This window comes from Rhamphochromis sp. 'chilingali' (genome assembly GCF_963969265.1).
Source record: "Rhamphochromis sp. 'chilingali' genome assembly, chromosome: 4".
NCBI lineage: Eukaryota > Metazoa > Chordata > Actinopteri > Cichliformes > Cichlidae > Rhamphochromis > Rhamphochromis sp. 'chilingali'.
In genome coordinates this window covers 11,136,042-11,159,532 of record NC_137948.1, presented here as the reverse complement: position 1 = coordinate 11,159,532, position 23,491 = coordinate 11,136,042, and the positions used below count along the sequence as shown (strand labels likewise).

Here is a 23,491-nt window from a genome sequence, read left to right as displayed (position 1 = left end):
TGACTTGTGATCACAAACTCGTAAATACAAAGTGTTAAACATGACAGTCTCTTCTATTTTACATATATGTTTTAAATGTATCTGATCTGCCACAACAGTAAAAGTCCTGATGTGTAAAGTGGAACAATAATGTCTTTGCAGTGTGGGGCACAGCTGGGAAGGCCTTGGGTCCTGGCACTTATGTAAATGTTATGTTTACTTATAGCATCCACCAAAGCATTGGCACAGATCAAGCACTCTCCAATGTCCTGGTGCACAGGACACATGACCCAAAAGACACAGTATTAAGGAGGTGTCTTTAATGTTACGGCTGAATGATATATATATATATAATTTTTTAATGCTCCACAGTTACATGGTGCAAATGTAAGAACAGATCCTGCAGACCTGAATGATCCTTTCTACTCTACTGGGAGGTGAGCTCATTTTAAACACTCTCAACTTATTTTTCAACTGACCCAATATGCGGTTTTCCTCTCAGCTGATCATTAATCATACAGTCTAAATTAACATTTTCACTTTTGTTTGTTTCTGGTTAAAGAAACAAAAAACAAACAAAAAAAAACTGTTGTGCATCCCCACTAGGGTGCCTGAATTCAGTAACTGAGGTAACTGCCCTCCAGTGCGCAAATGTGAAACACTTGTTGGAACAACTGACCCTTAGAGGTTGTAACAACTTCTTTCATGTTGATGTTATAAATTACGTATTGATGACTTTAAAAGTTTGTGATTTCTCTCCTCAGCATGGCCACGGAGGTGTCGATCTCACCCATGGTGCCAGTGTTTGTCTCCACCGTGCTGTCCCTGCTCAGCTTGACTACGCTGTTGCTACTTTGCGTCATTAGGAAAAAAAGAAGCATGGAGGGAACATACAAGCCCAGTGCGGTGGAGAAGAAACAGTCAAGGTCAGCGGGTTGTGAAAAACCTGGCTTGCCCCTACCATTGCCCAAAGAAGAACGTCTGATATGAGTCCTCACATACTTTGTCACTTTGTAAGGCTATGAACTTATAACTGATAGCTTCCTGTGATCCTGTGCTTAGAGATCATCATGTTTTGCAGCAGCAGTTTGTAAGTAAACTAAACACTATTTGTGCTGCAGCTTCTAATAGCCAGTGACAACAAAAGACTGATCAGACCTCTAAATTTATTCTATCATTTGTTTCACTGCACGAAGAGAAGAGAGAGGTTTGTGCATTGCAATGTAAACAAGTCACTCCCTTTTATTCCGCCACATGAGCAAGGAACATGAGTTAAATAACACTTTGTATTTGTACGCAGGTTAGTATTTTTTCTGTGCGGCCTGTTCTGTGTATTTATATATAAAAATGTATATTTTTACACGTTTTTTGCATTTATAAGAAATATTGATTTAAAAGATTGACTGTGATGCACTTTCATATAACTTAGGAAAAGCTCAACTTAATCTAAAACAAATCAAAATGCATGTTTCACAAGGTGTTATGTAAATAAACTGCAATGTGCACACCAAGTATTCCTGCTTGTTGCCCATCGTCTTGGAGCGTTGAAGCAGTTTTTAAAGTATTTATTTTATTCAAGTTCAGGTTATTCAGATCGTAAGTGAAATGGTCGCAAAATGTAAATACCCAGAATGCGTCAGTTTTTATTAAAGAATCTGATGGATAGCATGCCTTTTCCACACAAATCCCAGCAGGCAACAGGAAAAACATTTTTCATGCATTTTTCTTACTTTCTTCTTATTTATTTCAGCCATGCTGTCTTAATTCTAAGTAATTAACCATTTCACCAAGTATAAAATATACAAGCAATAAAATGTGTTTACATACTAAGAAAACAGCCAGTTTGTAAGAGTGTGGCAGTATTGTTTTTGTTATTGTAGAGAGACGGCCTTTAAAAAGTCCAAAACTACTTAAAATGGGAACATTGTTCTTTTTTTCATTACTTTGTGTTTGTATACACTGCAGCTTGTTATATTCATAAATACTAATGCACAAAATGTTCATCTGAAACTTATCCCCAAGTGCAACATTCACCCTCATTTGAGTAACATTTGCTACAATTTACAGAGGTCAGCCTTTAAATAACACTACATTGTTGACTTTTATTTCATAATTTATATTTTCAGTAAAACCAAATGGGCTTGGGATTAAGAGTAACGGAGAGGCAGGGGAAATGCAGAGAGAAACCAAATGTATCAATTTAATTGGATTTTAAGTAACAAAAACTAGAATGTAACCAGCATTGTTTAAGCTTCAAATCTCTTCTTCAGTTCTGACACTTTGACTGGAGGTCGTTCTTCCTCTTCAGCTTCCTCCGTGCGGTTGTTTGTTTCTGATGTATTTGAGTCACATGGCATTTGTGCATTCTCCCTGTTTCTGAACACAGTGCAAGGTTTCCCAGGTTCAGTGAAGGCCTTAACCCTGGACTTTACCTGGAAGCTTTGGGTGGATCCTTGAGACTGAAAGCGTGCTGCAGCAGATAGCACTTTAGGAGGAGAGGGGGTCTGCTTCACCTCTTGCTCCAGTTTTTCTGTAGCTACTTCAATCTTTTTTTCTTGAACTGATGTAGGGTTAGGGTCAACAGCAGGAATCTGAGGCCCAGGAGAGACTGTAGTATCTGGAACGGCCTCCTTCCCTTGATTTTGCTCTTCTTCAACAGAGTTGGGATGTTTAGGATTTGGGTTTATAAGTTTGCTTAAAGATCCTCTTACCACCTCATTTTTCTCCAGTTGGCTCTCTTTTTCTTCTTCTCTTGCTTTTGGACTTTCATGTGTTTCTCTTTCCATCTCAGGTTCTGCAATTACCTCCTCTGTCTGATTTTGCTCATCCTCTTTGTTTTCTTTTAAGCCTTCATCGCTCTTGGCACATATTTCATTAACCGGGTCCTCCCATAAACTTACACCCTCTCCCGGATCTTGTTTCTCTATATTTTCCTCTAACTTTACTTCCTTAAACTTATTTTGATCATCAGTTTCCTCTGCTTGATTCCCATTTATTGCTCCTGTCACTTCTTCCTGTTTTTCTCCGTCCTGCCTCTGTCCATTTTTTGGCTCTTCTGTTTTGTTTTCTGACTGCATATTCATATTCTCCAACCCTTCCTCCTCTGGTACACTAGTGTCCATGCATGGCCAGTCAGTGTCTGCTGTCAGGTCTGATAACTCCTCTGTTGTTTCCAGATTCCAGCTGTGCAAGCTGCCACTGCCACTGATGGACAGAGACAAGCTCTCTTGGCTTGGATTGGTTGGAACACGCTGGAAAACACAGACAGATCAGAAATTGCATTCACTTGTGTGTGTGTTAGGGACACGTGTACCCGTTTTCTTACCCGTGTGATAAAGTCATGGCTGTCTGGCCCAAACAGATCCAGGCTGCGGGTGCCGTACAGCAGGCCACGGTCATGGGAGCTACGAGAGCTCAGTGTATCAAAGATCTCCCCAAGAAGATCCATCTCTTCTTCATCACACAGCAGTGCATCTTCCTCCTCCTCATCTTCTTCTTCTTCATCCTTCTGGAGCTCAGAGTCAGGCTCAGTCCTGGACCCAGACATAGCTCTGAAATGATAGCAACAAACAAAACGGTATGAACAAAAATTCTCCACTGTAAAGACACAGTATATTATCCAAATGATAATTAGTGCCCGATGCTCTTCTAACATATTCTTGGAGTTCTACACAGTTTTCTTTCCACATGCTGTTTGATAAACTCTTCTCCGCAGTTTATTATTTAGGTCTTCAGAGAGTTGCTTAGATATGAAGGCTTGGTTTTGACTATGTGAATTGATGGATTGTCCATAAACCACATGTCTTTCTAAACCCTTCCTAACCTGTAAAATTGAATGTTAAACTTAGAGTTTTACAAACATCTAAAATGTAATTAAAACATACAATTCACATCAAAACACATGTGTGGATTGTAAAAGTCTGAATGTTAATGTAATAATATTTAGTTATTTATACACTTGTTTTTACTTGCAGAGTACAGCTTTAAGGACTTGATATTTCCATTTAGGGCTGGGCGATATGGCCTAAAATCCATATCACGGTATAATTTGAAGCATGTGTGGTAACGATATATATCGCGATATATTCTTTTCTTCTGTATAACGTATTTTACACACTATAAGGTTCACTTAAAATCCTTTAATTTTCTCAAAAATCGACAGTGTGCCTTATGTCAGAATTCTGGTTGTGCTTACTGACCGTGAACTGATTTTATGTAGTACACGGCGCGCAGAAATCTGTCAAAAACGTTTTAGTACGACTTTGGTAAGCTATGAAGGTGCACCGCTTGATGGATTGTTGGAGTATTACGGCTACCGTAGTCAGGAGCCTCGCGGAGTAATCTGGGCCCTACACTGCGGCATCACTGAGAGTTAAAAACTGTCTATATTCTTTCATCTTAAATCAAATGATCAGCTGCTGCTTTACCAGGTGTAACAATTAAGTTTAACATCCAGGCATCCATGAAAACAGAATGTATTAAATTTAACGGAGTTAGAAGTTAGCAGGACATTAGCTCGCTAGCTCCGACCTAAACATGATATGACATGTTCTGACTGAGAGATTTCTGGAGAAATTCAAACGTACAGCTCTGCTATCACTTCCAACATAAATGAAGACAGAAAACTAAACAGCAGTGATGTTTGTAGGTTTACTGAAGTCGGACTAGCTGGTATGTATGGTGGTATGGATGTGCTACGTGATCGCTAGCAAAACAGCTATGTTAGCATAACATTAGCACAGTGAAGCTGACGGATGGCCGCTAATGTTTTTCCACTCGATAAAAGTTAACGTGAGGGTTTCTGATGGTTAGGGACAAATGCAATTGCATGGCAGGATGATATAAACGGACCAAACTTCAGTCAGGAGAACAATTGAGATAATCCATGCACAATACGAGGTTAGTCATTAATATACTGCAACAACATTGGAATAGAGCAGCTGCGAGAGAATTCAGCAGTAATGAATCAATGGTAGGGAAGTGGAGGAAGCACAGTTTTTGGCTTTCCCCATATTCCAAAAGTGCTTTGTCTCTTTGCTATTACTGCCGCCAGGCATAATTTGCAGATGATGTTGTTTGCAGCGGCTGCAATGCTTTTGACCAAAACAGGCGCAGCTTGATGACACCATCAACATGCGCTATCGCGGTAGAGCGATATAGTCAAAATCTCTATCGTTGGCCAAATTTATATCATTTCTACCATATACCATTTATACCGCCCACCCCTATTTCCATTTTATTTATTTAAAGTCAAAAAATTGGCAAAAGGGAAGGAGTCTGAATCCTGTTTGATCTGGTTTTATCCGTTTTTGTTTTAAACCCTAATCTGAAAAGCAGTTGGTGAATGGTACATTCACTCTATTACTTTGTGTTCCTGTCATGTTCTCCTTAAACCTCTCACTGTCTCAGTGGTGTCCAAAAATGGTGTGTGTTTCATAAATAACTGGGAAACATTCTGGAGAAATCCTGGTCTTGTGTGGAGAACTCCATCCCATCCGTCTCTCCTAGACTTTTCAAAAGTAGACTGGGAGGCAGAGCTTTCAGCTATCCCTCTTCTACAGAACCAGCTCCCAGTTTGGAGACAGCACACAGATTATTTATTAGGCTGCTGGGGGACATCCTGTGATACACTGAGCGTTTCTTTTTTACTCACTTTTTTTTTTTTAAATTACTCCTTTATAAACAGGACTACTGTATTTAATCATTGGTAATTATTGCACTCTGTCTTTTTCTCTCATAGTGTTTCTTTTATGCTGCCCCTACCTGACTTCCTGGGAGGTTTCTTCCTGTTAAAAGGGAGTTTTTCTTTCCCACTATTGCCATTTGGCAAGGAGCTGTGTGGTTGCTGGGGTTTCTTATTAATATTGTAGATTCTTTACCTTACAATATAAAGTGCCAAGAGACAACTGTTGTTGTGAATTTGCACTACATAAATTGAACTGAACAAGTACAGCTACATTTAGTACAGCTAGGCAGTTAATACAATGCTGGCTTAAGCTGTAACAGCCTCAGTGTATTCTAAAACACTCTGTAGATGAGTGAATATATTTCATCACAGCTTACCCATCCCATGTATCTTCACTGTCTTTCATGATGTCCTTGTCTCTAGGAGTCTTAGATTTATGAGCAGGTCGACGGGGACGTGACTGACATGATGGAACAACAAAGCAAAGGTTTGGTAATACAATTTTTCCACAAGAAAACCATTCAGATGTTATAAGAATAATATAAAACAATACAGAAGCAAATGAGGTCACAGGGTTATATTTATATTATATCTTGACTGGCCACTTTATTAGGTTCACCTTGCTAGTACTGGGTTAGACTCCTTTTTGCTTTCATAACTTCAACAAGGTGCTGTAAACATTCCTCAGAGAATTTGGTCTGTATTGACATGATAATATCCTGCAGTTACTGCAGATCTGTTGGCTGCACACAAGTGCTGGAAATCCATCTCACTACATCCCTGAGATCCTCTATTGGATTGAGATCTGGTGACTGTGCAGGCAATTTTAGCCTGAACTGTTGAAAAAAGGCAGGATGGATCCATGCTTCATGGTGTTTATGCGCAATTCTGACCTTACCATCCAAATGTTGCAGTAGAAATGAAGACTCATCAGATTAGTCAAGGCCTTTCCAATCATCTCTTTCCCAATTTTGGTGAGTCTGTAAATTGTAGCCTCAGTTTCCTGTTCTTAACTGACAGGAATAATACCGTGTGGTCATGTTCTGCTGTAAGATTTTTTTTTTAATCTGCTTTAATGTTTAATGTATTGTTATTTCAGACATGCTTTTCTGCATACCTTGGGTGTAATAAAAGGTTATTTGAATAATGGCTGCCCTCCTCTCAGCTTTAAGCAATGTGGCGATGTGACAACAACAAGCAATTTTTACGTGGAGCATTGTGACTCTCTAAATATTTTCTCTTTGTCAGACCATTAAAACTGGACAGACAGCTGTGTGGTTTCTGAAACACTGGGGTACCCATCTGACACCAATCTACGCCATCTATAAAGCCACTTAAACCATCTTCCTCTTCTATTCTCATCCTGGGTTTAAACTTCAGCTGGTCATCTTGATCACTTTTACATGCCTAAATGCAATGAGGTGTACCTAATAAAGCCAGTGAGTGTAGATATCTAGATTTTAAAAGAGTGATTTTTTTTTTTTTTTTTTTTTTTTTTTTCAGATGTGGGTTTGGTGCATGAGATTAAATTGTGGTATCTCACCCTCCCGAAGTGCTGTGTGATTGGTAGGCGGTTCTGCAGGCAGTCAGATTGGGCACGGCGGTGTGATACTGATCCACCTCTCTGAAGGGTGTGCTCTTCATCATTAACCTACATCAAACACAAAACAAAAGTTTATTAAAAACACAGTATAATTTTTATCCATCAAAGCATTTGCCCACATGAACATGCGCTCACCTTATGTATCAGCAGGTTTTTCAGACCTGACTTGGCAAGAACTTTGGCCTAGAAGAGATAAGCAGATAAACAGATTAGTAGCAGACCTACAGCAGCGCAACATAATCATAGTATTAGTTCAGAATAATAATTTAAAAAAAAAAAACACCTCAACACTGTACTCACTCTCATGTTTGCTTTGGACTTCATGTTGAGGATGAGAGCACCTCCTCCTTTCTGTCAAAAGTACAAATGCAAGAATTTTTGCCAAGATGATGCCAAATGCATTAGTGTTTCTTTGAAGATTAAGTGAACTTACCTTTAAATTACCAACTAACTGTTGATAGGATTTACCTCTTCCTACATAAAGAAATAATTTCATAAGCAAGCAATGAAAAAAATGGACATACACATGCACAACCACACAGGTAAAGATACAGATACACACCTGCTGTGGATTCACACTTTATAATCTCCTCCTCAAAGAGATCATCTGGTTCATTTTTATTATTCAGAATATCCAGACGAGCATCGATGAACTGAAAAAACGAACAAATATACAGCATCAATAAAACAGCTCACTCATTTATAGTGACATGAAGATGCTTGGCCTGACTTCACGCCAAATTCAAAATCTTTTTTGTTAATTATGTAAAAAATAATGATTATTATTATTTTTAAAAAATAGTAATCTGTTTAGCATAACACAATCTATCAAATTACACATCTCTATCAATGGCTGTTATACAATCACCTCGAACATTTTCTAAATCTCTGTCCAACCACTGCTCAGCTACTATTACAATTGCATTAAGTGTACAGCAGAGGGCAGTGTTTACCTGTTTGAAGCACTGCAAATGAACAGCACTCTGAAGAAACTGCTTCATACTCGGAGATTTGTGATCTGAAAACAGGTTTTCGCAGAAACATATTTCTCCTTCCTGCAATAAGCAACACATAGAGACGGCCATGAACAACAAAAGAAGAATTACTCCTAAAAATAAATACTGATATAACAGATGTGCAGAGCTGCAGAATACTTAGAGAATTTAAATTAAACATGTTGGGAAATGTGGAAATAAAAGTGCCTAAATTGATTTTCTAAATACATATATAAATACCGATATGTATTTCATGTATGACAGACCTCATTAGGCTGCAGTGCATCCCTGTAGCCTCCAAAGAGCAGAGCCTGAGCCTTCAGGAAGGCCTGAGAAACACCACATCCAGGTGACACCGCTTGGCGCTTCAAACACATCTTCAATCCGGACATCTGGACACATACAGCATCTGTATTTATATCTGTAATATGTTTATTAATATATATGCGCTCAGGGGCTTAAAAACTATTTGAGCAACTCGACAATCTTGCATGGTGTAAATTTTGTTCTTTTAGCACAGTTTCTGGGCCCAGTATGTCCCTGCTCAGAGATAAAACTTTGTGATTTTCCAGTACCCAAGGCAGTCTAAAAAGCACTGATTGGTCCAACTGTAATGTATACTGTGAATTAAATGTATTTAAACCATAACTAGTAAACTATGTTTATTAGTGGTCTTATTTGTCTCATGTTCTTCACATGTAAACACTATTTCAAATGTGTTAAGAGGACTCTTGTTTCCTTTTTATAGGTTTTGAGCCTAGTTTTCATCATAACACCTGTCCCCTAAGTAGCATCATTATATTCTATTGTCATTTTTACCACTAAAAGGGAGGTGAAATCAAGAGAATATGCTGGGGAATTGTCCAAACCTGCCCGTCCTTACTTTAGTACATAACGTGAGTTAGTTCGCTTCAGAAATGTTTAAAATAGTTGGATGGGATATCAAACGTGTGCAATTATATCTATCTCTCGCTGTGCTTTGATACCAGTTTCCCATAAAAAAATTGACAGTGATGTTTCCTGCTTTATTCGCTTGCTTATTACAGTTCACCATTGTGAACAGTGTTGTCGGCCACTGAGTCCCCCCCAAAAAATATAACCGCTGACATGAAAGCCTAATTTCTGCTATTCAGTACTGAAGAAATTTCAACTTACAAAATTATGCTAAATTGTAAAATGCTTAGCTATGTCCCTAATGAAACCTCGGTAACTTTGTGAAAAACATAAAAGTTTCTGTTTTTCACTTTTTCAGATTTTAGTATAGAAATTTCAGTTTTTAAGATTACAGCTTAAAACAAAAATGTCTGGGCAATAAGCTACCAGAACTTTTAATGTGATTTTATTTCTTTCACTTTAAGTCTGAAGAGTCGTGCCGACAGATTTCCTTTTTTTTCTTCATCGTGGAAAAACAAAGTTAAATATGTAATTGACACTGACAGAAAGGGGAGTTTCATTGATCTAGCTCGCTTAAGATCAAAGTAGGCTATATGCGGTCCACCATGTAAAATGAGTTTCACACCCCTGAAATAGTCCAGTGTTTGATTTCAGCCAGGATGCTGCCTGATTGTCAGATTTTGTAGCAGGCAAATCAAGTTTACCAGACAGTCATCTAAGCTATTCTCACATGGGTCCAGTTGAAGATTATGAATGTTGAAGATCAAAGTAGCGTGTAGGGCTGCAGTGAATGGGCGAAAATAGTTAGTGAAATCACACTTTCCTGCTTAAAATAAAAAAGTGTGGAAACAAAAGAAGCAGCTTATGCATCATCACACAAACTAAGACTATTTATTACCACATCTGAAGGTATCCTTTTATGGTCATCAAAAGGGGTTTCCAGGGTGTTAGTATCCACATTCAGAATAACAACTTCCTCCAACCCACGACTCCTCACCCTCTGTCAGACAGACAGTAACAGATTAGGCTTCAATATCTCAAGACAAATCTGACAGATTTGGAGGATTTGAGTTTAGCAGTGGCTTTATATTGAAGTATAAGGTCAGCAGTTTACCTCAGATAGACTGCTGTGGACTCCTATCAGGTAAGGCATGGGTGCACTGTGACCATTAAAAAACAAATATCAATTAAACAGCTGTGGGCAGGAAGGCAGATTTGTAGATAGATAGGTAGGCAGTTAAACACGTAAACAGACAAATCTCACCAGCAGTAGTCCAGTAAGTGCGGTGGCAGGACAGGTATGAAGATGTGTTGCCAGTACATGGGGTATAGCACAGCACTGAGTGCATGCACACAGGATGTCAGCTAAACGCACAAAATGGAGAAAAGCTTTAGCACACAAATCTTCCTGTGTGGTTTGACACATGCCAAAAATAGTGGTCAAGGTATGACTACAAAACTATAGATTCAAACATGTTCTAGCTGCTCTACGTCTGACTTCCAGTTACATGGATTCAGCAGATACTAGTGTTGCTACTGACTTTAATGGCAGCTGACCAAACATAGTTGTACAATCATAAAGGGAAAGCACAGCCCCTCTCCATCCTAAGCTTTAACATATCAGAACATTAAACATAACCTGATGAACATCAACAAGCAACATGACCTGCCATTATTTATTTACAACAAACTAAGCTTAAACGTAGAAGCATTGTGTGAAAAACTATGTATGTTGTTAAATTAAGGGTTAAGTAGCCTGCAGATGTTGCTTCATCATCAACAAAATCAGAAGTTTGGGCAGTTTGTTGGAGTGGAGTATTTAAGTGTGTATTAATACAATGCCAAAAAACATAAGACATCATCAATGATCATAGTGAGGCAGCTATTACTGCCCATGAGCTTGGGGAGACTTATGTGGCCATTTCCAAACAATTTGACATCCATTACTCAACAATGAGACACGAGAAATGAAAAATATTATTCACAAGTGGAAAACACTTAAGACAACTCCCAGTCTTCCCGTGAGTTAAAGAAAATTTACTCCATGATAAGACGATGCTACAATCCCAACAACTGGTCTAAGACTTTACACGCCTCAGGTAACATGTTATGTTAAGTTCATGGCAGAACAATTTGAAGTATGGCTTGTTTGGAAGGGTTGCCAGGACAATGCCTCGCCTCTGTAAAAAGAACATGACGGCATGAGTGCAAAACTGCACCTAAACAAACCACAAGACTTCTGAAACAATGTCCTTTGGACAGAGTAGACATAACTGGAGATGTTTGGCCACAACACTGCATACCAACCCAAACACAAACACATTATAGCAACTATCAAGCACAGAGATAAAATTGATGATTAGAGCTTTTTTGCAGCTGCAGGGCATGGGAACTTTGCGGTCACTGAGAGGACAAAATTAGCCAAAACTGGGTTATGGAACCGAACAACAGTACATGCGCAGTAGAATGGATAAAAAATAAAAGAGTGAAGGTGTTGTCATGGCCCAATCAAACTCCAGCACAAATTTTAATTAACTGAAGCAATGTTGTATAGAAGTCTGGGCCAAAACTCCTCCACAATCATGTGAGAGACTGACAAAGTCATACATAAAATAATTCCTTCAAGTTATTGCTGACAAAAGTGGTTAAACAATCTCTTGAATCACTGAGTATAGTTCGTTTTTCACACACGCTGCTTCTGCATTTTGGCATTTAATATCCTCTTGAGATCCGACCTACTCATCATGTCCTCTGTAGTGGACAAAAACAGTTCAACTGAAAGATACTTTTGTTTCCTCGGTTCTCTGGAGGATATGGCATGTGTTTTTGTTCGTCTGAGCTGGTAATTATATCATTTTAAGACCTGATAAGGCCTAGTTACTTTTCATTATGCTTGATGTGTGAAAATTAATTCATGTTAGTCATGTACCATGGATGGATGGGTTAGGGGGATGGGAGTTCTCTTTTATACCACAAAGTTGATGTAAATACATTTAAAGTAAAGCAATGGATAAAAGAGAATTGTGTAATTTACAGTGCTGAGTTTGCTGGCAAAGATGAGGATGCGTCTCTCAAACAGCATACTGGCATACAGCTGAAGCAGGTTCCCCACGTCTACTGCCACAATCAACTCGGTCAAGTTCCTCTGGTGTATAAAACAAGAAACAGATAGAAATATTAGCTTGAAGTGGGGAAAGGCGTGTTCACATAATCCATCACTGCTTGTTGAAATTTAAAATTTAGCCTTAAATTTTTAACCTAACCATGCTTACGTTTTCAGGTATGGAAGGGAGACTTCTGGGGTCTGGAGCGATGAAGTATGGAACCTGCCAAAACATATGAAATAAAACATTGCTCATACTTTATCAACACTATCAGTAATCCTTGAGATAATATCTCTGAAATTTTTGGGAAGTGTTTTTGCATTTAGCAACACGGTTTAGTATGCTGATTAGTGTCTTCCACATCATATATGCACACATCAAAGGTTATAGACATATAATTTAGTATTTCATTCCAAAATTCCCTCTACAGCAATCAATTACACATGCACACACAGTTATGTTAGCTAAAAAATAATCACTGACTGTATATAAAAGATGGATGTAGCTTCATGGTCTTAAAAATGAAGCCAGTGGGGGGAGGGTGGGGGCAGCGGACAATGGCACATCTGGCTGCAAAATGAAATCATTTATGTAGGATTCTTTTTGAAAGTCATTCTGTTACTTACTCAATGCATGACCTCAGAGAACATGTTTCTAATAGGTTTGTGGCCACAATCACCAGTTTCACATCATCTTTAATAGTTTTAGGTTTAGTTGCATTTTGTATTTGTCAGGAACTTTGCACAAACTTACTGACCTCACATGCCATTACCATATTTAGTTACTACCTATGTTCCACTTGCAGTCCCTAGGCAAGTAAACAATATTTAACAGGCTATAAGATACAAGTATATGTCTGAGATGCACGATACAAGCAATATAATCAAGTATACACAGCAAGCCTTAAAACTCTCCTCCCCCAACCCAACCACCCATAAAGCAGGCACATACAGCACTGATTAAGCATATAAATGCAAATACATATCTGAGGCTGATACAAAGCATCATAATCAAATATAAATCCTAAAGTCACCTAGGAATCCAATATAATAATAAAAATAATCAGCATATGGTTTGGCATTTGGCTAGTATTTGACAAGACACTATTTTACAAGCGTGGAGATTCTCATAGGGTGTTGTTGAAAAACTAGGACACTGATGAAAAATGATTAGCCTGAAGTTTCACAACAGAAGTCAACAAACCAATGGTTTGTTGGTTTGCGACAGCACGGTGTTTTTGTCCATCCTTTATATACAGCCTCTGACTCAACTCAAATCTCAACTCTTGAAATCCTTCATGAGATTTAAACTTAATTTTGTTGCTCTTTAAGATTAGCATTTTTCTGCAAAAGCAATGTATTTAAATTGACTTAACTCAACTAACATTTAGAACTACATAAAAAAATGCTACTAATGTAACACCTGCTTTTTCCATTGTAATCATAAGAGTTTCCCCATCAACCAGGACTGAAACTTTCTAAATATATTCTCCATTGCAAATGCAAAGGAATTGCACAAGGTGAGTAAATGTGTTTTTCAGGTAACCAATTTATTTTGGAATGAAACTCAAAAAAGCACAAACATTCATAAAATAAAACCTGTTACAGCTTTCGGCCACACAGAGGCATTTCTTATAAGACAAAACAGTTGTTGGGGTCAGTAACATAATGGCATGTTTATGGCTTTTGGATTAATAAACAAATTGTTCCAAAGGCTATAAGGAATGCCAGATATTAGTGCATGTTGTGCATGCTTTGGTTTAAACACAAGGTTTTAGTCTGCAGCTGTAGCCACCAAGCACAGACAACTGTAGTTTTCCAGCAGGAGTTAGTCTGTATCTACAAAGCTGTGATTCCAGACCACATGAACTCCTGTGGGACTCACCCCCTTTTGTCTCTCTGAGTGTCCAACAGGATGGGACACTTCTGTGCTGACCAAAACCTGCTCTCCCTCAGAAAAAAACAACAACACACTAACCACTGACAGAAAACAGCAGTATAGTTTTGTGTGACTCCAAGTTCTTGTTGGCTAATTAGAGACTTACCATCTGCAGGGTGACGGATCCAGCAGCCAGTGGAAGGGGCTGGTTGTAGAGTGATGCCAAAAGAACTTTCATTTCACTGGTCTGTTGAAGAGATGAAGTGGTCATGTTAAGCATACTGAAATAGATGCTACATGGACACAGATGGACGAAGCCTCTTGCTTGGAAATGTGAAGCTAATGTAGAACTGCTTTAAACCTGCATTCTTTTATTTGATACAGAATTATTCAAGAATCCTGTGAGAGTCGAATACAATACAGCAAGTATATTTGCTACGTGTAACTATGTTGTAGTTGACAAGTTACTACCATAAGAGTATTCACTGTCCTTGGTTTCTCAGTCAAATCCTTGTGTAGGAAAATGGAAATGGACAAAACGCTCAGCTATTAGTCTCAATATACGATCTTACAAACCAACAAATGCTTTGTCCATCTTTTATTAACAGTTTAACTGCGGTTAAGAGACAAGTGGGAGAAGATAAATATTACACATGAGAATCTTACCTGCCCTTTTGAGAGATAGTCAGCCAAGTTGTTGAGTAGTTTGTAAAACACTTCAAACCATGGAAGATAGCTGTAATAACATTGATAAAAATAACACAACCACAACACTTTTTAACAACGGTATCCTGAAAATGAAAGTAATGCAAATAGAATTGGTGTTAAAATATTTTTAACACATGTTGAAATGTACCTTAGAATGCAAAGGCAGGTATGTGTGCTGTTGGTGAGACGGCAAAAGCCAAAGCGTTGACATCCCTCAAGGTCAGTTAGAACAAAAGTAAAGTGCTGCACAGCCACCCCATCTCTCACTCTGAGTAGACAAATGTAGAGAGAAGACAACATATGAAACACAAATGATACAGAAATGCAGTCTGAAGTAAACCAACAAGTTTATTCTACTCACCTTTGTATATCATACGGGAAGCAGAACCTGGGCAATGTTTGACAGGACTCCTAGAAAGTGGGAAACAATTTTGAAACAGGACAAATAATCTAGATGCATACTGTGATCTCTGTCAGGGTGCATAGCAGAAAGTAATCTAACTACAGCTTGGCCACACAAGTGGAGCACTTTAATTCATTAAATTTCAATTTGGAAGTGCTTTTGTTGTTGTAAAGATTTAAAAAAAAATTGTGGGGCATGAACCTTTTTTGTGCTTGTTTTCAGGCCTGAGTGGGGGAGGGGGGCATGCCATCGAAGTTTAGAGGACCAGTAAGTTAACAAGCACATACAATGTTATGTTATGATATGATTTTAAGGTGTTCCCCTATTGTAGATGAGAATGTCAGTAAGCTGATGTTTCAGGAATTTAACTGAAACAAGAAGTAAAGCTTCATATTGAACAACTTAAAACACTGGTTCTCACTTTGTGTAAAAAAAACCCCCACAAACAAAACAAAGGCTATTTTTTTTTATTTAAAGCATAAATATTATTACGTTTGTTCACAAGGGCAGGAAAACACAAGCTACCTCATCATTGAAGTCTTCTGGAAACTGAAACAGCAGTCCAGGATCTGTAACATTAAAATAAGTGAGTGGACAAATACTAATGCTAATTCTACATTTAAAATGTATTTAGAAGTTATTTTGTAGCAGCCTTTTAAAAGTTTAGAAAATAACTATGATGAAAATAAAGAAAATAATGAGGTAAAAGTAGTGGCAAATGATTCCAAATGTATAAATATAATGCTTTTTAAACATTATTTAGCATTTAAGGTCTTCTGCACATGCTCAGCTGCTCAGTCAGAGGGATCACTACACCATCTTTCTATGTAGTTCATGTTTGACTACACAGGCTGTGTGGGTTTTTTTGATCACATGACAGGAAGCATGAACAATTCTCAGTGCAAGCAGAAACACCTTTATAAAGACTAGCGGTGACGTTTTAATGATTTTATAATACATAAATAAAAAACATCTTTTATTTTTGAAGCCAAGTGCTTGAAATTCAAATCGGTGCTGTGTGTCATGTAGGAAAATGACAAAAGGTAGGTTTATACAGTTACAGAAAATAATGGAAGAGCAATTTTAATCAACTTGTCCAGTGCTGACAAATCACTCTGCGTAGCTAAGTTGCTCTGCAACAGATGATAAACCACAGAGGCCTCACCTTTGTCTCTGGCTACAGGGCAAGTTGCTTCAAAGAACCAGTAGAAGGTTCGCTCAGGGTTTTGTCTGACAGGAAAGAGATTTAAGAGCAATGACACAAATTTATTCTTAAAACCCATTAACCACCAAATATAGTCATATACATGTTGAGACAGTGCTTCGAATTGACACCACGTCTAGCATAAATTTTCTCAAAACGAAGAAGATTCTGAGCATAAACAAAAATAAACCAGGTGTAATGTTGAGAACAAATCAACAGCCAAGTAATACAAACGAGTCATATGTGTGAACGAAAGAGGAACTTTTCTCTTTGCTGTGAACAAGAACAAATGTACCGTGAAGCATATGGCAACAGATAGAAGGCGACAGAACTGCTACAGGAAACTTCCTGTGCAGTTGCGAGAGGAAGTAATAGAAACCGCAAGAACAGACTGACGGGCATACTGATGGTGATGGAAGTCGACACACAAAAATGACATAATTACTTACTTCAGTCTGGAGCCCATACTGTCCAAATGCGACTGTGTCCATGTGTGGCATCCAAGAGGAGAGAGGTCTTCAGCAGGTGTACTAGTTGACAACCATACCTCTGATGTAACAGTGACAGAGACTGCAACAGTAACAGCAGCCTGCTCAATCAGCACTGGAATGACAGAACACTTCCTGATCTATGTCAGTATGTGTGGTTTTCGTGTGTGAATGACGTCTGCTATAAGACCACCTATCAAAATTCAGGCCATTTATAGACACTTGGCTTAAAATTCCTTTATCTTTTAATGTTTTTTGTTCTTCATGCATTTTAAATGCAAATTTGACTTTTAACAAAAACCACATATTCACATTAGCAGCTGCAAAAGTAAAGAACTTACAAAAAACTTTGGGAAATTTGCATATTTAAGTTTTTAAAATGGATAAGTCTTTACTTTAACATTAGAACAGTTGCCAGGAACCTGTTGATAAATCACTCTGTATTAAACCTTTCCCCGAGTGCCAACGTAATGGCAGCCTTTACTGAGGAACTGAAAGGTGCTGGTTTCACTTTAGTATAAATCATATAGCCGACATAGAAAGCTAAATATGTTTCTTGATACTGCTCACATAAGCAGGAATTAGAACTGAACACCATAACAAAATACTGAAGTAGTGAGGCGACAATAACACATGCACATCCTGCTCAGACAAGAACCACACTCACAAATGTCATACTGCCTCCTTGTGTTGCTGCAGCCACACTGCCTAAATCTGTTGTAGGGCTCCATTTTGATTTACTTCCTGTGACATCGAGGCTGAAAGTTAAAATCAAGTTCTTTCTCTTCCAGACTGAAGTATTATTTTAATAATAGTGTATCAGAGTGAACTTGTGTGAATGTGTGTGTGTGTGAATGGGTGGATGACTGGGTGTGTAAAGCGCTTTGGGGTCCTTAGGGACTATGTAAAGCGCTATACAAATACAGGCCATTTACCAACTTCAAATGTGAGAGAAAAAAGTAAATACACAAATGGATATTTTTCCCACAAATGTATTTTAATCAATGTCAAATTACACAAGTCATAATATTTGAATGAAGTGAATGTGTTCCAGGTATGCAATTGTTTAACCGATGATAATTAACAAACACTAAGCAAAACAAACCCTCCAAAATAAAAACAATTTAACAAATAACCCACAAGCACACATCTGTGTTAGCTACCTCTAAAAGAGCACTGTGTTTACATGTTTAAAGTGTGAGTCCTACTCTGGCAGGAAAGGGGGACAGGGGTCAAGAGATATGAGGAGAAGAGGCAGACAGAAACGGGAAGAACTAAGAAAATACAGGAACAAGAAAACTGGGAAAGGACAGTGCTCTAGGAAAAGAAAAAGAGAGCAGAGTAGGACCGGAATGAGCGGATGGATGGTTGGATGGAGTCATGAGTGCAGATGAGAAACAATGAGTGACTTCAGCCTTAGGCCACCTCCTCCTCTCCCTCCTCCTCAAACTCTCCCTCCTCGGCTGTAGCATCCTGGTACTGCTGGTACTCGGACACCAAGTCGTTCATGTTGCTCTCCGCTTCAGTGAACTCCATCTCATCCATACCCTCGCCAGTGTACCAGTGGAGGAAGGCCTTGCGGCGGAACATGGCCGTGAACTGCTCAGAGATGCGTTTGAACAGCTCCTGGATAGCAGTGCTGTTGCCGATAAAGGTCGCGGCCATCTTGAGGCCACGGGGCGGGATGTCGCACACGGCTGTCTTGACGTTGTTGGGGATCCACTCCACGAAGTAGCTGCTGTTTTTATTCTGCACATTCAGCATCTGCTCATCCACCTCCTTCATGGACATGCGCCCTCGGAACACAGCGGCCACGGTGAGGTAGCGGCCGTGGCGTGGGTCGCAGGCGGCCATCATGTTCTTGGCATCGAACATCTGCTGAGTGAGTTCGGGCACAGAGAGGGCTCTGTACTGCTGGCTACCCCTGCTGGTGAGGGGAGCAAAGCCGGGCATGAAGAAGTGCAGACGAGGGAAGGGAACCATGTTGACAGCCAGCTTGCGGAGGTCAGCGTTGAGCTGACCGGGGAAACGAAGGCAAGTCGTGACCCCACTCATGGTGGCGGAGACCAGGTGGTTAAGGTCTCCGTAAGTGGGAGTGGTGAGCTTGAGGGTGCGGAAGCAGATGTCATACAGGGCCTCGTTGTCAATGCAGTAAGTCTCGTCTGTGTTTTCAACCAGCTGGTGGACAGACAGTGTGGCGTTGTAGGGCTCCACCACTGTGTCTGACACCTGGAGACAGAAAAGGCAAAGATCAGGAAAACCAAAGGGAGACAAACGGATGCCAGCAAAGATGGTTTGCATAATCACTCTACCTTAGGAGAGGGCACCACACTGAAGGTGTTCATGATACGATCTGGATACTCCTCACGGATCTTGCTGATTAGCAGAGTTCCCATACCAGAGCCAGTACCGCCACCCAGAGAGTGTGTGAGCTGGAAGCCCTGAAGGCAGTCGCAGCTCTCAGCCTCCTTCCTCACCACATCCAGAACAGAGTCCACCAGCTCGGCTCCCTCCGTGTAGTGGCCCTTCGCCCAGTTATTACCCGCTCCACTCTGACCTGGAAGGAACAAGTTCATTGTGATCGGCTGAGCTAGGGTTTGTTTGTCTAGAAGTATATTTAGCTATCAAAATGTCAAAGTTTGTTATTTAAACTGTTTACTTGTCAAAGCCAGTACTTCAGCTATCATTATATTCTGTATAATCAATAAGGCATGTAATTATGTGTGTTTTTGTGTGTGTCTGTGTGGTTTATCCCATACCAAAGACAAAGTTGTCTGGCCTGAAGATCTGTCCGAAAGGCCCAGAGCGGACAGAGTCCATAGTGCCTGGTTCCAGATCTACTAAGATGGCCCTCGGCACATATTTTCCACCTGCAATACAAAGTCACGTGTTAAAAATGGTCAAATATAGACCATTCGAAAGCAAAGATCGACACATACAGTGAATAGCTGCCTTTCAAAAGTTCCAACCTGAAGCTTCATTGTAGTAGACGTTGATTCTATCCAGCTGCAGGTCACTGTCTCCGTGGTAGGTTCCTGTTGGGTCGATGCCATGCTCATCACTGATCACCTCCCAGAACTGCAGACAGGTCGATTAGAGACAGACAAGCCAGACAGCAGTTAAATGCGTGCTGTGGCAGTGTCGAGACATTCAAATGCCGACAGCTAAATTCAACGCTATTTATATCCTGCTGTACTTGTTAAACCATAGAAGCTCAACCACGTGATTAATTGCTTAGAAGATTGACAACAAATTTAATCAAAGGGCAAATATTAAAGAGTAAATATTTCCTAAGGTGTGACGTGTGCTGCTTTTGCTCTGTTCTGATGGTATTTGGGAATAATGAATTGAAAAATTAGAAAAAAAAAATCAGAATTAAAATCATTATCCTTGTTAGTATTTTTATCAATCCAACCTCAGAATCTTGTGTAATACATTTCTCAAGCCATCTTACATCTTTGGTTCACAGACACCTTTAAAGGACAGGTTTAAAAGATGGGTAATACAATATCAGCCTAAAGCGCTACTTATTATTATAATTAAATATGATTGCATATGTGGAAAAAAAAATTGCACGGCAGCACGTCTGCCGGTGTTCCTGTCAATTCGCTGTCTGAGCCACACCCCTCTCAGTGTGTCCCCCCCCCCCCCAACACACACACACACACACACACACACACGATTGCTGTCAGTTCATTCATTAAATTCCCGAATAATGATTTGTCAGCCTAAATCAATATATTCTCACACACAGATAAGCTTCATCCAGCATGCTGTGTTACACCGATAACACCCCGTGGTCCCCGTTTATGTGCTGTCGTTCATTTAAAAGTGCATCAAGTGACAATAATGGGGACGTCTCGACTTGCCACCGCCCATCCTGAGGGATGCTTTTGTACGCTTATTCAAGACTTTCCACCCCACTATGTTGACCTATTTAGTATTTCCTGTGAGCAGCATGACCTCTTGCTTGGATACACGTCAGCAGCAGCAAGGATAAACTTGTGTTTCGTTACATAAAACCGACTACAGTTAACAGGTAGACGACATGCCAACAAGGATCCGTTTGTTTTTCTCACCTTGGCTCCAATCTGGTTCCCGCACTGCCCGGCCTGCAGGTGCACAATCTCACGCATTTTGTCGCTGCGGTGTGGGGTGTCTCACAGAGAGCTGCTGCTGGAGAAACAGGGGGAAGCTTGCGGTGGGCTCCGGATTTGCAATTGAACAGTCCTGGCCCTCCAGGATCAGTCGGCAGTCTGGCTGAATGGCGGAGGAGCTGTGGCTGCGGTTTAAGCTCCTCGTCCCCTCCCTCCGTCCGCGGCTGCGCCGTTCCTCCGGTGCTGCAGCATGACGTCATCTCCATGACAACGGGAACCGGGCACAGCCGGAAAATTTGGCTTGCCTGTGCTGGCTGGTTAGCTGGAAGTTGAAAAACGAGGATAATACACCGTTTGTTGTTTCGGTGGCATGCCTGTGAGAGATAACACTGCACAGAATAAACTACAGAGATTGAGTCCTAAAGATCGAGTCAAATGTTAAAGGCCGACACCAAGGGTAAAGTCTAGGTTAGCTTGCATCATGTAAAAGGAATAATGAATTAAATGTAGCCTGAGAGTGATCAAAACGTAGATGAAAATGGGTAAGATGGGTGACAAATACAGTTTTGCATGTTGCACTGCTTGTTTAGCACAACTGAGCAACAGTGTGTGTTTGTCTGTGTGTTAGCATTCAGTACCAATTTCCTGGGTAATAAAGAATAACGGTGCTCAGAGATCTACTTGCTGGGACTTGCAGAAAGAGTTCAGCTGCACTGAGCCAAGATCAAGTCATAAGCTCTTTTGTGGCTCACAATCCATAATCCAGTAAACTCTCCCTCTGACCCCCAACCTTTTGCTCTCTTTAAAAACTTCAGGGGCTTTAACTAGTTAAATGGTCTCTGATTTTGCTCTTATAGGTCACTAGTTAACTTGTCAATAACTTGAAAATGTCAGTGTGTCAGCATTAGCAGCACATCCTGAGGGTCAGCTACTTTTCAATATAATATATTACTGTAGTCACATTGGATTATGATTTAATTTACAGGGTGTATTGTGTCATAGTAAATTAAGTGAATAAATTATAACATAAAGGTTGAAAAAAATCTCGATAATTGTGCACAGGGTTTTAAGTCAGACATGAAGAAACTGAGCACTTAACCTATGTTGGATAACAGGCCACCAATCACAAAACACAAGTTTGCCAGCATTTTCAGATATGGCCTTATGCATAGCCCCATTCACCATCCATTCAACGTTGATTTATTCAATGGGATGATCCTGGCTCTTGGTTAAGCTAATCGAGGTTTGGTTCTTCAAAGGCACAAGAGAATTAGGTTACCAAAACAGAACTCAGTCACCTGAGATAATTGCATGCTGTTGTGATCACTGAGTGAAGTACACCAAAAATGCAACCATAAAAGTACAGACCGTTGCTGCAGTAATTCACGTTTCATTGTTTTTAACGCTTTTTTTTCACTTCAGCTATTTGTAAATCCATTCCTCTCCATGGTTGGCCGATTGACCACTAACGGCACAACCAGGAGTAGTCCACAGACTGGCTGTACCACATACTTTTATTTCTGCCTCCACTGATAGCAAACACTATACGTAGACAAGCAGCTTGCGACTCCCTGTGGACTTCCTTTCCGCTCCCCCACTCAAGCACAAAATCGAACATAAGCCTTTTGCAGCATAACTAAGGTATGTTTCCGGCTCATCTGATCCTAACAAAATGTCAAGCTTCATTGAGGCCTTTATGAAGCCACAGTATCCAGAGTCATACACCATGAGGATCAATATGTTGGCACCTAGCACTGTACAGTAAATACCACCATCACCACCACCATCACCACCATCTACAGTAAATACTGTCTTCAGTCCCTGGATAGGAAAAAATCTGTTAAGTTTAAATGTAATTAAGAAATGGTAAGATAAAAGATGTTTTTCGGGAACTATTGTTAAATGTTCAGTTTCTATGCCATACGTCAGGACAAGATCAAGAATGCGATTAAAACTTAGTACATATATATGATATAATCTTATCCTATATATTCAGAGATGGTACCAGTGCATCGCATTTATCCTGTTTGTGTCATATCAAAAGTCTGTGATTGCATTTCTTTTGTTCGTACTGCAGCTATGTTATCGAAGTGCACCAATCAAAATACATTCTTTGTGCAAGAATGAAACAGTTTTTATATTAGATGCTTAACTTCTTCCTTTAATCTTGTGTAAATAAACTTTCTCCAGAGTAGGTTAGACCATATGAATATGCAGTTGTCACAACCAATCTGTAATAGCCAAACCCATGGCCACACTTTAAAGTCGGTAACTTCTATGTATTTTTATTTTTTTATTTGAACACAATAACACACTTAAGTTTCAATAAGTTTATTGTTTGGTTTGGATACATTTCTTCTTCGAAATGAGCCAGCTGAAGTGGTTCAGGCATCTGACAAGGATGCCTCCTGGGTGAGGTGTTCCGGGCATGTCCCACCGGGAGGAGGCCCCG

At 39.7% G+C, this 23,491-nt stretch overlaps 3 protein-coding genes and 1 long non-coding RNA gene across 5 annotated transcripts in view; 1 reads left to right on the top strand and 3 right to left on the bottom strand.

Moving 5' to 3' along the window:
- Positions 1-964: 964 nt before the first annotated feature.
- dennd1c (DENN domain containing 1C) lies at positions 965-17,041 on the bottom strand. Its single transcript, XM_080880573.1, has 23 exons — positions 16,904-17,041; positions 16,416-16,480; positions 15,776-15,819; positions 15,209-15,258; positions 14,996-15,115; positions 14,806-14,875; positions 14,306-14,386; positions 14,146-14,211; positions 12,430-12,483; positions 12,192-12,302; positions 10,422-10,522; positions 10,272-10,317; positions 10,056-10,157; positions 8,530-8,655; positions 8,222-8,323; positions 7,831-7,921; positions 7,702-7,742; positions 7,569-7,619; positions 7,404-7,451; positions 7,209-7,316; positions 6,043-6,125; positions 3,305-3,530; positions 965-3,230 (listed from the first exon to the last, which is right to left on the bottom strand). The coding sequence occupies exons 1-23, from the start codon at positions 16,918-16,920 to the stop codon at positions 2,226-2,228; spliced, it is 2,808 nt and encodes a 935-aa protein (XP_080736699.1). The 5' UTR covers positions 16,921-17,041; the 3' UTR covers positions 965-2,225.
- On the top strand, positions 3,420-7,159 carry LOC308395657. Its single transcript, XR_013971426.1, has 3 exons — positions 3,420-3,556; positions 6,089-6,152; positions 6,914-7,159. It is a non-coding gene; the product is annotated as an uncharacterized lncRNA (long non-coding RNA).
- Positions 17,042-17,918: 877 nt separating the features above from the next.
- On the bottom strand, positions 17,919-21,228 carry LOC308394754 (tubulin beta-4B chain-like). Its single transcript, XM_080879234.1, has 5 exons — positions 21,022-21,228; positions 19,912-20,020; positions 19,702-19,812; positions 19,255-19,499; positions 17,919-19,171 (listed from the first exon to the last, which is right to left on the bottom strand). Exons 1-5 carry the CDS (start codon positions 21,076-21,078, stop codon positions 18,359-18,361), a joined length of 1,335 nt encoding a protein of 444 aa, XP_080735360.1. The 5' UTR covers positions 21,079-21,228; the 3' UTR covers positions 17,919-18,358.
- The window catches only part of LOC308394755 (uncharacterized protein), a 26,859-nt gene continuing 24,590 nt past the window's right edge, over positions 21,223-23,491 (bottom strand). The window contains exon 3 of one of the 2 annotated variants that reach the window (XM_080879236.1): positions 21,223-21,361. In XM_080879236.1, the coding sequence (XP_080735362.1) occupies positions 21,358-21,361 (4 nt within the window). In that variant the 3' untranslated portion in view covers positions 21,223-21,357. Of the gene's footprint in view, positions 21,414-23,491 lie in introns of both variants that reach the window. The other variant, XM_080879235.1, reaches the window with a different exon arrangement.

Coding starts and splice junctions, on each gene's coding strand:
- dennd1c (XM_080880573.1), bottom strand. Junction 15,259..15,775: donor CAGAAGACTTCAATGATGAG/GTAGCTTGTGTT, acceptor CCCACTTTCTAG/GAGTCCTGTCAAACATTGCC. Junction 10,318..10,421: donor CACTTACTGGACTACTGCTG/GTGAGATTTGTC, acceptor TAATGGTCACAG/TGCACCCATGCCTTACCTGA.
- LOC308394754 (XM_080879234.1), bottom strand. CDS start 21,078: ATGCGTGAGATTGTGCACCTGCAGGCCGGGCAGTGCGGGAACCAGATT. Junction 19,500..19,701: donor GCCAGACAACTTTGTCTTTG/GTATGGGATAAA, acceptor TGTTCCTTCCAG/GTCAGAGTGGAGCGGGTAAT. Junction 19,172..19,254: donor GTGTGGTGCCCTCTCCTAAG/GTAGAGTGATTA, acceptor TTCTGTCTCCAG/GTGTCAGACACAGTGGTGGA.